At 33.6% G+C, this 16321-nt stretch overlaps 1 protein-coding gene and 1 non-coding gene across 3 annotated transcripts; one reads left to right on the forward strand and one right to left on the reverse strand.

Moving 5' to 3' along the window:
- Positions 1–284: 284 nt before the first annotated feature.
- LOC115968363 (putative E3 ubiquitin-protein ligase LIN) lies at positions 285–5183 on the reverse strand. 2 transcript variants are annotated; one of them, XM_031087747.1, is made up of 8 exons: positions 3984–5183; positions 3723–3867; positions 3409–3601; positions 2637–3189; positions 2414–2561; positions 1949–2200; positions 1455–1764; positions 285–944 (listed from the first exon to the last, which is right to left on the reverse strand). In XM_031087747.1, the coding sequence occupies exons 1-8, from the start codon at positions 5030–5032 to the stop codon at positions 823–825; spliced, it is 2772 nt and encodes a 923-aa protein (XP_030943607.1). In that variant the 5' UTR covers positions 5033–5183; the 3' UTR covers positions 285–822. The 2 variants fall into 2 exon arrangements, with proteins under 2 accessions (XP_030943607.1, XP_030943606.1); XM_031087746.1 differs by having other exon boundaries at positions 2637–3601.
- Positions 5184–15495: 10312 nt separating this feature from the next.
- LOC115969719 lies at positions 15496–15634 on the forward strand. The gene has a single exon (XR_004087065.1). It is a non-coding gene; the product is annotated as a small nucleolar RNA Z247 (small nucleolar RNA).
- Positions 15635–16321: the final 687 nt, after the last annotated feature.

Consider the following 16321-nt stretch of genomic DNA (forward strand, 5'->3'; position numbering starts at 1 on the left):
TCAAAGACATTATATAATGTTTTTATTTTGAATTAACTTAAAAGTATCAATATTTGTTTTTTCTATCTTAGATTTCAATTCTAACTAACTGATTGTAAATGACCTTATCAAAAGTTTTTTCTATCAAAGAGATTTCAATTCTAACTAACTGATTGTAAATGACCTTAAAAAGTATGTAGTCAAAGATTTTATTTTATTTTATTTTAAGAAAAACATATATAATTCAGCAGAAACATGATATATTACAGCAATATTTACTAATCAATCTGCTGGGACCTGGCCAATAGCACAAACATTATACAAGTTTCTTTGGGAATTACATCGCCAATTACAATTCGACCATTGTCATTCTACCATATTATCACACCCATGTCTCGTTTAAGTTCTTTACAAGTATGTACAACTACAGCTTTGATCACTTTGGAATCTTTCCACAAGTGTTTTTGGTATTTGGTACTGCTTCCTTGCTTGATTGCATCAACAATAACATCACCTATATGAGTGCATTGTCAACTTCTAGCTCCTATGGTTCAAATACATCTTCATCTAAAGACAATAGAGTGTGCAGTTTCACTATTATCTGGATAATTTTAGTATGTAATTTTTTCTAAGATAGGCTCCAGTATACAAAAATGGAGGAAAAGGAAAAAAGATAATCCTAATGTGGAAATATACTGCACACACTACCACACAACCCTCATAATCTTCTCCACATACATTTTTTCTTAACGAAGAGATAGAGAGATTCAGACATTGGTGGATGTCCAGAAGAGGGCAGTTTAATATTTGATGATTTGCTTGCATTTCTGTAATCGGCCAATACTAATGTCTCGAGCTACTTGGGATGATTGACATAAGCTCACTAGCTGTCCATGTCACCAGGGAAAGATTATGGAGATGGCCGAGCAACTCTTTGTCGAATGATGGGAGCATAGAAACACATTCTGTTTGGAAAAAGTGAAAAAATTAGTAATGAGAGAGGCAACCAACTGAAGGTACTCAGCTAATCAGAACCTCAGATATCAAAATATTGATTTTAATGCCCATTTGTAAAGAAACTTGGAAGAGTAATGACATCTAGTCAAATTTATGATCCAACAGTAAAGCTACTCAAAAATTGGCTTGGTTAGCAGATGTAGAATCTATGTTGAATCACCATTTAGAAGGGATACTAGGACTTGGGTCTCTGTTGGGTGGGGCATCAGATAAAAATTTTATATAAATCAAAATGTGGGAGAAATGAAAGACTAGTTTGTCTGCTTGGCTAGTCAAACATGTTGGCCAAATTAGCTGCCCCTACAGTGAGGAGAAAGGATCATGACTTAAGGTTTCTGATACAGAAGTAACACATTTGGTAATTCCCTAGTCATAGAAGAAAGACGTTTTTAAGGAGTACAGATACCATTATGTCATTCTTCTTAAAAGTACTTTCAAAGATGTGAAATATGTCATACCTGAGCTCTTCATGAGACTCAGTAGTGAGTATGAAGCCAGCACTCTTTCCTCGAGATCTTTTTCATAATTCAAGGATTCTAGCAACTGTGGCGTGAGAATTGAGCATGCCATAGACCGCAAATTTTCATCTCCAACTGAATGGAGAAGGCTGGTCATCCAAGTAACAGTAATCATACTTGCTCGTGCTAACCTTGGGATGCCATTGGCTATGCAATCTGAAAGGGCGACTAACAATCTCTTGTTCCCACTGTTGAACAACATACTAGCTGCTTTCCTTTGCCAGTTTTCTGTTGCTTCTTCCTCTTCATCCTAGTAATGTAATAAAGACCACGTAACGAATAATTCATTAGAAAAGAGTGGTGAAGATCAGATTTATAATTAGCAGGGGGAGTAGTCAAAACCCCATTCTTACAGCAAAAAGAAATTTCTGTCATTTATCTAGTTTCTTCCTGATTAATTCTATATTGCTCATGTAATGTAATTGTAAGCTTACTGAGTGCATGAAACCATCTATGACAATTTCCTTGCTATGAAATGAGTCCCCTGAACTCTCATGGAAACCTGCTTGTTGTAAAAGCCATTTTTCCGCTGATGCCTCTCCAGTATAAGAAAACCGGCCTGCCAACATAAGAAGAGCTCTTGCTGATTGTTCTTGAACATTTTCGTGACATATTTGACAACTTAAAGCTGTTATGATTGCCTCAACTGCTTCTTCTCTGTATACACTGCACTTCATAGTATTACCCTGCAATGTTTGTGCAATTTGTTATGGTGATTGCTCTAGAATGCACAACCAGATTTTATACAATTGGTCTGTTTGCTCGCTGAGAAATTTGAGGAATTAAGGAGTCAGAAATATGATAACTCCTTTTTTTTTTTAAAGATTTCTCAGCAACCATTAAAAAATTATCTGACTGAATAAAAATAAAAAAACAAGAAAGAAATTATATGGAATTACCAGAAGATCAAGCTGCAATAAGATTGCTGCAACCAGTGGGTATTCTTCTTCTGGTGCTCTGTGGAGACGGGCTAATAAAATGTGCATGGTGTTCAAGCCACTCCATCCTTCTTTTAGTCCACATAAGAATTCTATTATCTGTGTTCTTCTGGTAAGAATTTCTTGAATTAATATAATATGGATTGAGCTTATAGAAGAGAATGTAATAGGTAAAAGTTCATACCTATTAAGGCAGAGTAACTCGGTTAGTAAAGAAAAAGCATGGCTATTAGAATTCTTGCAGTTCTCAAGGACAATAAGTTCAAGAAGAGAAGCCTTGTTCAAATTTTCAGCCAAGAAATTTCTACAGCTGCCATCAGCTTGAATGCAACAGGACATGATCAAAGCAGCATTGGTCCTTTCATGAGTATCCCCTCTCTCAATTTGTTGTGCCAGCAGATTCAATCCCCCAAGAGAAACCACTTGTCTAGCATTCTCTAAGTTCCTATCTTCATCAAAACCTGTCAGAAGTTGGTCTATAAAGTAAATTGCTGCTGCTTGAGGACTGCACTGTACTGTGAAGAGGGTCTGCAACTGATCTCCAAACTCTAACACTCGAAGGAATAATGGCACCCAGTGAACTGATATCATCTGTTTTGCCTTTGGCTTTGCTAAATAAAGCAGAACAGCGGCTTTTAGAAACAGAGAAGTGCTTCTCAGAAGTCTCATGAAGATTTCTAGCTGTGGATCCAAATTCAGTATAATCTGCCTAATCACGTCATTCGTCCCTACAAATTCTGCTAAAATTGATATTATTAACTCTAAAATTTCATCATCATCAGAAGCAGACAAAACCTCTAGCATCCCCTCAATAATGGATGCTTCTGATAATGCAACTTCAATGGCGGGATCACCATGTGAGTCCAACCACGCTTTGGAGATTATTCGAATTGCAAATTCACATTCGCTAAGAATATCTGAGAAGCAAACAGTATTAATAGCTCTGATTAACTCACTTGAATTGGCATTCTCTTCCTTTCTGACTAAACGATTCTTGGCTGCAAGGTCGCCTTTCACTAAGCACTCTTTTGGCTGACTTCGGCAGGTAAAGATCTGGAAATAGTCTGATTTTTGTGTTTCAGGCCATGATTCAGCTCTCGAATCTCTATTGTTTTGGCTTGATGACCTTCGATGAGTCCCATATCCTTTCTGTACAAGTCAGAAAAAAGACGATCATCTGCAATGCAACAGTCACTTTTTCATATAACAGAAAAAGCAAAAGCCAAAAAAAAAAAACTGACTTTAATATAATGTAAAGAGAAATACCCACATAAACAAAACTGCAGTTATAGCTATCTTCATCTGTACATAGTTTATCCTTTTCCTCTAAATGCCACATATTGATTGAAGCTCCATTTTGATCACTGTGGTCCATAGATTTTCGCTCAAGTGAGGTCCCAAATACAGCTCGGTATCTTTTATGATTTAGGCAACCATAAAGCAAAATTCACAATTAGCACATAAACCAAATGTCAAAAAAAAAAAATTTGGGGATTAAATTTTCAACAAATTATATTGTTTATAGACTTACAAGTTGTTCATGGGAGACTGCAAAGTGTAAGAATCTGAGGATCTCCTACTTGATGATCCATAACTGGGTTTTGATGGCAAATGCACAGTAGGAACAGGAGGGGCTTTAACCCCAACTTTAAGCCACCCTTTATAGTACAGAGCAAACTCAATAGTCCCCTTATCCATTTGGTCATTGTACACCTTGCTCAGGGCCTTCACTTTCCTCTCCTTATCTATATAGTTGGAGTTTGAAATAGTTTCAAGCTCCTTAGTGTACCAGATCTTAAGATGGAGAAGGTGGGGAAGAAAGAAATGCTCCCAAAGATCAGCAAGCAAGTCATTTCGAGCTAGAAATGGAGAATCACAAAAAACTTGAAGTAGGTGCCTAGCACAAATCCTATCATTTTTCTCAAGCTTGTAGAGAATTGCTAATAAAAGCTGAGCAACTGCAGAGATATGAGAATTGGGAATTCCACATGTTGAACCATTCTTAGTCTTTTTAGAATTAAAGGAATCAACAACACTTAGAAGCCGAATGGAGTTCCTTAGTGTCTTCATGCTTAGCTCCTTCCTAGTCCCTTGTTCAACTACCAACTTGTCAATGTTGTCGATAACAAGTTCCATGTTTGCGAAAATCCCATTATCTGGTTCCTTTTTTCTTCTCACCAAGCAAGAGTTGCACTTGTCTCGAATTGTTTCCTGGAAATTCACGTCTTTCACGTACCGGCCAATGTAGCCGCTGAGGATGGAAATCACTGCTTTAATAGCAACTTCATCAATTGGAGGCTCATCAGCTCTTGAACTCTCAGTCACTGTCGCCACTGATTTATTAGTATTCGATCTCTCTGACACCGAACCCACCCTTTTAGATGATGAAAATATGGAAGACCCTTTTTTGGTAGCATAGAGATGGGCAGTTTTTCGGTGGTCATGGCAGATGTATATGGGCAGTGCTATTGAGTCATCTACTTGTCCTCTGTCTCTGATAGGCTTCACAGGCTTTGGAGCCTTCCCAAAATTCCTGCGATCAAATCCTTCCTTGGCAAGCAGTTCTTGTAAGGAAGCCATGTTTGTTGGTGGCACAGGGTTGGATTTGGTATTGGTTTTGGTAATGGAGCAAAGTAGAGAGCTTGAAAAGGTTCAATGACATTCTTTTCAAAACCCAAAAGAGAGTAAAAGAAAACAAGAAGACAGCTAGCTGTTACTATTAGGAGAAGAGAATAAGGTGAAGAAAAACACAACCAATCTGAATCAGGACAAAAATACGGAGTATAAGGCAAAATGGAATTTGGGTGGTAATTTTTCTTTCTTTTCTTGTTGTGTTTTTAACCGTCAGTGCTTTCTGACTGTTTCAGGTAAACAGTTGGACCGGGCCGGTTGATAACAGTTAATAAAAACTCCCGCCATCTGTAGAATCGGGTTCAGTTCTGGACCGGATATGTGAATGTGAAGGAGTAAGTTTTGATTTTTGGTTAAAATATAAAACCTTTAGAAAACCAAGGTAACAAACACAGAATAATGCAAAAGAATATGTGGGTATTTGGACTTTTGGAGCAATGTGAATTTTGTCTTTGCAATATTTGGGACCCACTAATTTGGAAAAAAGTTTCATTCTTGGTTTAATATGGGGATTGGGGAATTTGGAAGGTAGCATATATAGCAGAACATAGCAGAGGTAAATTAACCAAACTGTTGATAAGGTCGGTCGTCGGTCATATATGCTATCATCATTTTCTACATATTGGTGAATTTGAGTTGATAGGATTTATTTATATGTTGTAGTGTAGTGTAGGAGAGAGATTGACCGTTGGATGGATGGCGACCCATCACTTTTCATTCACGTGGAAACCAAACCTATATGGATATTTTCATACAAACAACAAAATGCTTTTAGTAGTATTTGAATTTGCCAACGGTGAATGAATCATATGATCGGTGATATTCGGTTCCCTCACTACTAGTGAACTTGAGTTTCAACTTTATCTACAATAAAGTCCCTTCTTTTATTCTGACATAACAATAATAATAATAATAATAATAATTTCTATTTGGGTTTGGATCGATTGCAATTTGCAAATCTATTGGATTTAAAATTAAAAAAAAAAAAAAATTCTTTGAGGTTTCCATAATTATGAAATTGATTTTTGAGACTAACTTTTAAGAATAATTATTTGTCTTTAGGTTTAAACCAATGGAATTTTGAAACTTAATTAATTATAAATACTTATTTTGAGCTCTATTAATAAATACGCGTATTTTATGGGTATGTCCGTAATAATTAAAAAAACTTAAATCTACTGAACTATTGTCAAATGTACGGAATTTTCCGCGTGATTTTGATCTATACTACTATTTAAGGGGCTGCACCTGTTTGGACCGGATTTTTTTTTTCCAAAATACCCCTATAACCTACGTTTAAGTAGGGACAAAACTTGGTAAAAATGCATCTTTAACTTCTACATAAAACACTATCTACAAAATAGGATCATTTACTCTTAAGTCTTACCTAAAACATTTCCTACAAAATAGGAATTCAAATCTGCTCTAATCACTCCTACCAAAACACGATTACTTAGAAATTTTAAAAAGAAAGTTTCTTTCTTTAATCAACTTTTTTTTTTTTTTAATAGCCGTCTAAATTCATGTCTTTATTTTTTAATAGCCATCTAAATCCATGTCTTGGTTTTCTCCCTCAATCCCCTTATCCGGTTATCCCACATTCCCACTTCCATTTTTTTCCCCTGAATTATCCACTTACAATTAGTTTCTCATCCACGATTTAATAGACAGTTACCACTCTTTTTTATAACAGTTTTTTTTTTTTTGGGTTAATTTCAAAAATTAACTCCCAAAACATTATCCAACCAAGCTACCATTTTCTACTATAAAAGATGATTGCAGTATATCAATCAAAATTCAAAACTAAAATTCTTTGCTTATTTGAAGACAGAAAAAGAGGTAAGTTTTCGGTGAATTGCCCCAGTGCTAATTTGTTACAAAATCTAAGTAATAGAGGTGAGAAAATTAAATTATTGATTTTAGGTATTTACTTTATGATTTTGATGTGTTTCTTAGCCGGTTTTTATAAATATTTGCACTTCCTCTCTTTCTTTGTGACAAACTGTGTAGTTGAATTGCTTCTCTATAAAAAATCTTGATGTGAAAAAATTTCAAAACTGGGTTGTTTCTATCTGATTATTAGCGTGCATTTGTTGAGATTTACTTTTTATTGTTAACATCTTCTCTCTTTGTTACAATTTCTTAGTCCTTATGAAGCTCTAAAAAACAAATATGTTGAATTGAAAGTATTGTACTTCGGGAAAAAAATGGAAGAACTCTAAAAAAACAAATATGTTAACTGCATCTGCAAGTTTATTTAAGATTTAAGAATTGACGCTAGATATTAGTTCAAGTTTATTTAAGATTTAAGTAATAAGTTGGGTTTGAAAGATAAGGGTGATGTGTTTGATGTTCCATACACCAATCCTTTTAATGTATTCCCTATTCAAGATACTCATGCTGTCGGGAGTGGTATCAATCTAAATTAGGGAAGAAGAGCCTGAAGTGCAACAAAGAAAGTGGAATACATTTGGAATGATTTAAGGTCAACCAAAGCGCAGAAGAGTGTATGGTAAACCTGCTCACATAGCTATTATAAATTAGATTCTAAAAACAAAGTTATATAAAAATTCAATGGTTTACGTCTTTGTAAACAAAAAAACAAAATTCTTACTAAATAGACTAATTTGCAGCCCTCTGTTTGTGTCTTTGTACCTTACCCCTTGGAGCCGTTACTTCTCTGAGAGTCTGTTTTTGATAGATAGATTGCACACACTAAGAACTCTTTGGCTTCTGTAATCAGATTCCAGGTTAGAATATAGATATTTGCAAACTTCTGCTTTGTCCATTTCCTATATTTAATATCATTTTTATTTTGAGAAAGAAGATGTAACATATGCTAATGTATATAAGGATTAAAATAAAATATTGGGTCTTATGAAAAAGTTCCAAAATTCTTTGATAAGTCGGGTTGACGTATGCACAAATTTATTGGGTTGCATTGAGGAAGCATTGGAATGGAATATTAGATAAGTTCGGGTGAGATTCAAACCTCACATGAAGTGGTTGTTATCTAAGAAATTGTTGTAAAAAAATTTCTTTTGTAACATAAACTATATTTATCATTTGTATAATTCTATGTGAAATTCAATTTATATATTTTTTTTATAATTATTAATTTACTACTCCATCAAAAATGTTATGTACATTTTCTCAATTTAAAGGTAGTTGATAAATTTTAAATTTAAGCTCTTTTTAAATTTTGTTATGGATGTGTAGCAAGTGGCTAACATTTAGGATTAAAAAACTAAAATTTTGAATTAAACAAAAATTGATAACTGTGAGCCTTTCCTCTAATAAAAAAAAGAAAAGAAAAAGGGAACAACACCACCTAAAAGGAAAAAAAAAAAAAAACGTGGATGCAGCATTGATCTAAATTTTAGGATTTAAGCTCTTTTTAAGCATCCTGGAACCTTTCCTTTAACCAAAAAAATAAAAAATCAAAACAACCAAAATTTGAGCTTTTATTGTAAAAGAAAAAAAATGGTAGTTACTAAATTTTAAATCTCAGAGTTTTTGAGTTTTTGTTATGGACGTGTAGTATATGGCTAAATTTTAGGATTAAAACAGTATATTTTAGAATTGAACAAAACTTGACAACTGTTATAAATATACTAGCCTCTGAGCACGCATTTATCCGTGTGCTCAGAGGCTCTTCTAATTTGTGGGTAAGGATTAATTTAGAGCATTTATTATACTTTGAGATTATTACATTTTCCAATTACAAAAAAGCCTAGGGGTGTGATGAGTATTATGTGTGGTGAAATAATTTTCCATCACACCCCTAGGTTTTTTTTTTTTTTTTATGATTGAAAAATGTAGTAATCTCAAAGTATAATAAATGCTCTAAATTAACCCTTACCAACTGAGAGCGCGTAAAAGATAAAAGTTATAAAACTTGATGGCTGTTAATTTGGCAGTGACATAAAAGTTCAAAGTTAAACACATGTATAATACAACTAAAGGAAACGAATTCCTATCAAATACAAGAGTCATTTTTTTTTAAATAATAAAAAAGTGTCATGTATATAATTTAATTTACTAAAAATATAAGTAAATGATATGTTCACAAAATTTTTACAAAAATTTCACAACAAATTTTAGGTAGCCTATTATAACTGGTGGGTAAAAAAGTAATGTTAATGGATGACCCAAATTATAATCAATAACAATTTGCCTTGTAGAATTTGTTGTGAAATGATTGTGAACTTACTTTTCCTAATATTATAAACCCAAAAAAAAAAAAAGTTGCGAAAAAACACATCCCAATTTTGTTTGTTGCTATTGAGTCTATGCCTTATTCTAGCAACACTAAGATAATCACAGCTTAGTTCGTAAAAAATGCTAAAATTATGACATATATAAATTATAAATTGATATGATAATGAATATAATTGGCTTCATTTTAACACAAAATGAGTGCTTAAATTATCTTTTATGAATGACATATTAACATAAGATTTATATAATAAAATTTGTAGTATATATAGTATCACTCTAAAAGAAATTTGTTAGAGATTTTGGATTTAATCCAATGGAGTCAATTCCGTACCGTACCGGCCGGTACGGCCGGAATTTATCGTACCGGCAGGTGAACCGGTACAGAAACACCCATGATTCGTACTGCTTAAAATACCGGTCCTTACTGGACTATACTGGACGTACCGCCGAATATTGGACATCTTGGCCGAAAAATGGATACCGGGCGGTACTAAAAACTTGAAGAAAATGGAAAAAGTTAGCAGCAGAAAGCTCACGATGCCATCTTCACTGGTTATTTTCCCATGTTGTCGGCCATTCCCCCAGCCTTCCTCCTTCTGTTTTATCCAGCCGCTGCTCTTTTTTCTTCTTCTTCTTCTTCTTGTTCAGTTTTGACCAAGACTGTTCTTCTCGTGCCTTCTGTTTTAGTTGTGTGTGGCTCTTGTTTTTTTTTTTTTTTTTTTTTTTTTTTTTTTTTGAGAATCAGTGTGTGGCTCTTGTTTAATTGTTTTGTGTGAGTTTTAGTTGTGTGTGTGTGGCTCTTGTTTTGTGTAAGTTCTGACACCCACGTGAACTCTAATGAGTTCAAATTTCAAATATACTTGACTTTGAGGCTGGCTGCCACTCACATTTGGTAAGCAATTTTAATTTTAATTTTTTTAATAATTAATATCATCCTTTTTATCTTTTTATTATTACTACAATCTTTTTTTTTTTTTTTGAGAAAAAGGTAAGCGAAATTTTATTAATAAAAAAACGAACTACAAAAAACAACGAAACAAAAACCCAACTCAAGGAAGATCCGACTGGAAAACAACATCCACGTCTTCGGGTAAGTCTTCTACCCAAACCTCAAAACCTGCAGATAAAACTGCTTTTTTAGCTAGACAGTTATTATTATTACAATCTAATATATCAGGTTATATTAATGGGTTGATATTTGAGCAAGAAATAATCATATTAAAAGTAAGCAATTAATTTAGAGAAATATGCTATTATAAATTTAAGGATTCTTATATAGATTTATAAATAATTCTAAATAAATAATAAGTATGTCTATATATATATATATAAATATAAAATAATAGCGATAAACCTGAAACGGTACACCGGTATTGACCGGTACCCAAAATATATCGTATCATTGGCCAAATCGGTATAGCCTCTAGTACGGCATTGATTCCCTTGATTTAATCACATATGACTAGACGTAAAGGTCATGATACAAAGATTATTCTATTTATTTGAAAAAAAGAGTAAATGTCTCCGTTTTTTTGTTACAGTTTTTTTAAAGATAAACGTAACATACTCGTACTATATACATACCATTTTTTTTTTGTTTTCGTATTTTATGCCGAATTTTTAAAACATAATTTTTAAAAATATACTGAATTATTCCCGTCCATATATTTACTGTATTAAACACGTACTGTATTTTACTAACTATGATTTTGAGACTAATTAATCATTCACAATCACATGTATTTGATTTTAATTCCAAGAATACTTCTTAATCGTTGAAACATGTAATAGGTTGAGCTTGATCTTGGAAGCACTGTTTTAAAAACCGGACCGGACCGGCCGGTCCGACCGGGAACCGGAAGCCAATCCGGTCCGGTTAAAACCCAAAAAACCGGTCAACAACCGGTCAACAACCGGAAAACCGGCCAAAAACCGGTCAAAAACCGGGGTTGAACCGGAAATTCTAAAAAAACGGTTCTTTGTCCGGTTCGGTTTTTAAAACCATGCTTGGAAGTAGGAAAGTGATGTGCTTGGTGGTGGCTCAAAGAAGTTAGAAGTGAAGCCAAAGTTTGGGTTGGGTTCGTCTGTGAAGATGGTAAATAATTGTGAGAGACCATAGAGATCTAGAATTTCATATTTGCCATTCAACTTCTTGGATCATCTTTTGAGTTGCTTGCTTCTTAATCAACTCGACAAGTTTGTGATTATTAAGCAATATTTTGATGAAGCGCTAACCATGATGAGATTGGGGAAGTAGTATATTGCTGGCTGCTGCTTTTTGATTCATCAAGTTTGTGATGGAAAAGTTTAAAAATGCCACTTGGTTATTTAGTAGGGATTAGGGAGGTGTAACATAGCTACTAAATGAGCTATGTGGGTATCCACATTCCCTTTTAAAAATGTGGATATTCACATTCCTATCCCTGGATAATGTTACATTTTGTATAAAATGATAATTTTACCTATTTTCTCTACCCTTAAACTAATAGAAGGAAAATAAAAATATTATTATTATAAATTAACAATTTAACTAATTATTTTTTATAATATGTCATTTAAAAAATTTTATATTATAGGTTTTTTTTTTTTTTTGAATTTTCCATGATTTTATAGTTTTCATTTTGTTTCTCATAATTTATTTGGAGGAAGATTTAAAAAAAAAAAAAAAAAAAGAGACCTGATTTTGTATTTATGAATCAAATGGTATTTTAGGAAAAATAAATCATTCTTATAAAATTCTTAGAAATAAACCAAATACAAAAATATCATAATTTAAGGATTTTTTATTAGATTCAAAATCAAACCAAACATAGGAAAAGTTACATTTTTAGACATTCAGATTGCCCGTCATCACATTTCTGGGAATATGAATGCCTGGAATAATGTGGATTCCCTTGTACCAAATATCACGACATTCAGATTGCCCGTCATCACATTTCTGGGAATATGAATGCCTGGAATAATGTGGATTCCCTTGTACCAAATATCACGTAAAAGTACTAACTATATATTTGATGATAGGCTACACGACTGAAAAAGAAAAGGAGAAAAAATAGTTTTTCTCTTTCTTTCTCGACACCACATAGCTAGGGTTTGGATTATGAATAAGAGTCCACACTCTTGGTCAAGTGAAAAGTTATTGAGTTGAAGATCAAGGAGTTTTCATGACGATTAAGTTCCTGGATTTTTAAAAATAAATAAATAACACCAAAACTTTTGATCTTGAGCATCAATTTATGTTTTCTTTTGAACCATAATTTTATATTTATGAGGAACATGAGTGTGAGAGACTGCGCCCTCGGCCTGTTTTTATAGGATGTTGGGCCAAACCCACGTGAATGGATGGAGTCGTGTTGTTGCCTCTCAAAATGGAGGTTTGACTAGTTATATTTTCCCTTTAGATTAAGGGTTTTACAATGGAGTCACCACTTATTTAATTATTGGAATAAATAAGAAAACCAAAATTGAAAAATTCTTTATTTTATTTATTTGAAATTGAATTTACATTGATCATAGGAAATTACATGGCTTTGGTTCTAGATACAATCTAAGATAAAGTACATGGCTTTGTTTCCTAGTTATAATCTAAAAATAAAAAATTACATGAATAAGCATTTGATCTACTAACCTTTGATCTAAGTTCGAAAGCTATGTTATAAGGTGAAAAGGTGTTAGGCACCCACCTTGCTTGGTGAAACCGATCTTCTAGACTATGGTGGCCAAAATTCATATCATATCAATCAATATGTCAATCAATTTACATGTTGAATTTAATGTGTGTGCATGTGATAAACCTTAAGTCAATTTATTAAGTATTGTATTTGGATTGAAAAATAAATTCTAGTGAATGTGTGTGGATGTTGATATCCTAGATTCAAGGAATTGAAAGAATTATTAAACAAACATCTTTTTCATGTTTTTGATATGGATTTCAGATCAAAACTAGTGTCATGCATGAATATGTGATGAACAATCAAGAACATGTGAAGAACATATAAGAACAATTAAGAACATTCAAACATATTCAAAGGAATTTAAATGATTATTATCATGCTTTAATCTTAAACTCTCATCATAGCAGCACAACAAACAATTAGGGAAATTGATTATACCTTCATGCAAGATTCATATGGTGGAGGAGGAGACTCTTGAAGGAGGTCCTAAGGGTGGAGGAAAAGAAGAGTCAGGAGAGGGAGAGTGAGTCTCACTTAATACCTTGAGTCTTAGGAAGACCAAGATATGATAAGACCACTCAACTTCCTAGAACTCAAGAGAGGAGAAGAGATGGGTTTTTTTTTTTTTTTTTTTTTTTTGGTGTTGGAATGAAGTAAATGAGGGGTTTATATAGTAGTGGTGGAGGAAATATGAATAGAAGGTCATTTAATGAGGGTTGACAAAGAATCATGAATCTAGACCTCATTTTAGCATTTGGGGAAATCTGGTGCATTAAATATGGAGATTGGTGAGAGTGAGGAGCAAGTTAAAATTTGGTTTTCTCGTAGCTGCTATAACAGCCTATAGAGCTAACTTCGAAAAATCATATCTGACTCAATTCTGATCGAAATTGTCTCGTTCTTGTGCTCAAATTGAAGCCCCGGATGTCTAGTTTCTGGGAAAATTAACTTCATTCACAGATTCAAAATATTCTGAGAGATATCAATGAAATGGTGAATAGAGGTCATTTGTTAGAAAATTATTTTAGCACAATTAACATTAATAGGTCCCAAATTAGCTCCCAATTAACATTAAATGACTCCAATTACTCCCATTTCAGACTTAATTGGTTCCAAATTTACTCTAATTAAAAAATAATTGCACAAATTACTCATTGAATAATTAATGTTTAACTATCTAGTTAATCAGGTATGTGTAATTCTACCATAAAATAGTTAATCAGGTGTGTGTAATCCTACCATAAAATGTAGTCCTAACCAATCAAATTATGACACATCATTGATCTCAAATTGATTATACTTATAACCAATTGAAATTAATTATTCATAATCACATATAGTCGGACTCAATTTGTGATGGTGCATCTCAGCCATTAAAACTTGATTTGATGATAACTTTCAATTTGATGGTTCAATTAGGGCTTATGACCAATCGATTTGATCGTTACAACATTAAAATCATTTTGGTGAAATGAGATTAAGAATTTAATGACCAAAATCAAGATATATATTTCCAAGGAAAAATTACCCTTTTATCCTCCAAGTGAGGTTAAATGTGGGTTGCAAAATGAAGTGTCAACAATGAGTTTATACATCATATGAAGTAGATCTACATTATTTTCTGTTGTGTATTTCATGAGTAAGATGTATGATTTCTTCCTAACAATGGGTATCTATTGAAGCATACCAATTTGATAAGGAATCAAATATTGCAGCAGGTCATATTAATTCAAATTCAAATATTGCAGTAGATAAGAATAGTTCAAAATAAGGCAGAGCACTTTCATATCTCATATACTTTTCTATCTCATCTACAATTTGTATTTCAAATGTATTCTTTTGTATTCAAACATCTTATTCTATGTAACTAATCTGATTATATATATGAAAGCAACTCCCAATGTTGTGTGTATGGGAGCATAAGATTCACTTCATATAATATCTTTGTTCTTATATGGTATCAGAGCTTTTACGACTAACATCATGAGTTCCTCTAATTCCAACTCCTCCACAAATCAAACCAACTCCTCCAATGTCACCATTCTCTCTCTCCCTATTCAAACACTACCAAATCATCCAATTCGCCTTACTCTCACCAAGGACAATTATCTTCTTTGGAAATACTAAGTTGTTACTCATCTCAATGCTCAAAACTTATTTGGCTATATTGATGAATCCAAAACAGTGCCTTCTTCCACTATTTCTAATCCTGTCACAGGATCAAATCAGCCTATTCTTATTCCAAATCCTAAATATGTTGCTTGGTCACAACAAGATCAACTTATTCTCAGCACATTGATTGCATCCCTCTCAGAGTCCATTCTATCTCAAGTTCTTGGCTGCAATACCTCTCACACTCTATGGGTGGCTCTTGAATGTATGTTCATCTCCCAATCTCAAGCTTGTGTGATGCAAATCCAATACCAGTTAGCTACCTCAAAGAAAGGTAACTCAAATGTGACTGATTATTTTCAGAGAATGCATAGTCTTGGAGACACGCTCGCTACAATTGGACAAGCTCTCTTAGATATTGAAATGAGCTCCTATATTCTTGATGGCTTAAGAACTGAATACAACCCATTTGTCACTTCTGTCACCACTTGGGTGGACCCTCTTTCTCTTGATGAATTATATGGGTATCTCCTTGCTCATGAGCAATGCTTGGAACAGCAGCAATCTGCTGCGGAGTTAGCATTCTCAACTACCAATATGGCAACTTGGAATACCACAAATCGTGGTTGTGGTGGTCGTGGTTCCTATGGACATGGATCTTTTTCAAATCAAAATGGTCGAGGCATAAGAGGATGTGGTCGTGGCTCCTCAACTGCCCAAGCTTTTTATTCCTCACCATTTGCCATTCAAGATGACAATTGGTATCCTTGTACCAGTGCCTCACATCATCTTACACCAGATTTCTCTAATCTCAATGTGAGCTCTGAAGCATATTCTGGCACTGATCAGATCACAATTGACAATGGTCAAGGTTTGCCTATTTCACATATTGGAAATGCATCTCTCTCTACACCTAATCACTCATTTTCTTTAAAACAAGTTCTATATGTTCCCAATGCTTGCAAAAATATTCTCTTTGTTAGTTAATTTGCTAGGGATAATTCTGTATTTTTTAAGTTCTATGCTAACTTCTTTTTGATTAAGGTTCTCACAACTGGGAAAATCCTCCACTGCGGACCTCTTAGGCATAGGCTATATCCTCTCTTTTCACGTTCATCTCCAACCACTTCACCACATGCTTTGCTTGGAGAAAGAACATCTGCTGCAAATTGGCACCATTGTTTGGGACATCCCAACTTTCGTATTGTTCGTCAAGTGTTATCCAAGTTTC

This window comes from Quercus lobata, chromosome 11 (genome assembly GCF_001633185.2).
Source record: "Quercus lobata isolate SW786 chromosome 11, ValleyOak3.0 Primary Assembly, whole genome shotgun sequence".
NCBI lineage: Eukaryota > Viridiplantae > Streptophyta > Magnoliopsida > Fagales > Fagaceae > Quercus > Quercus lobata.

Coding starts and splice junctions, on each gene's coding strand:
- LOC115968363 (XM_031087746.1), bottom strand. CDS start 5,032: ATGGCTTCCTTACAAGAACTGCTTGCCAAGGAAGGATTTGATCGCAGG. Junction 2,562..2,636: donor GAGTTACTCTGCCTTAATAG/GTATGAACTTTT, acceptor AATTCTTACCAG/AAGAACACAGATAATAGAAT. Junction 945..1,454: donor GAGTCTCATGAAGAGCTCAG/GTATGACATATT, acceptor TTTTCCAAACAG/AATGTGTTTCTATGCTCCCA.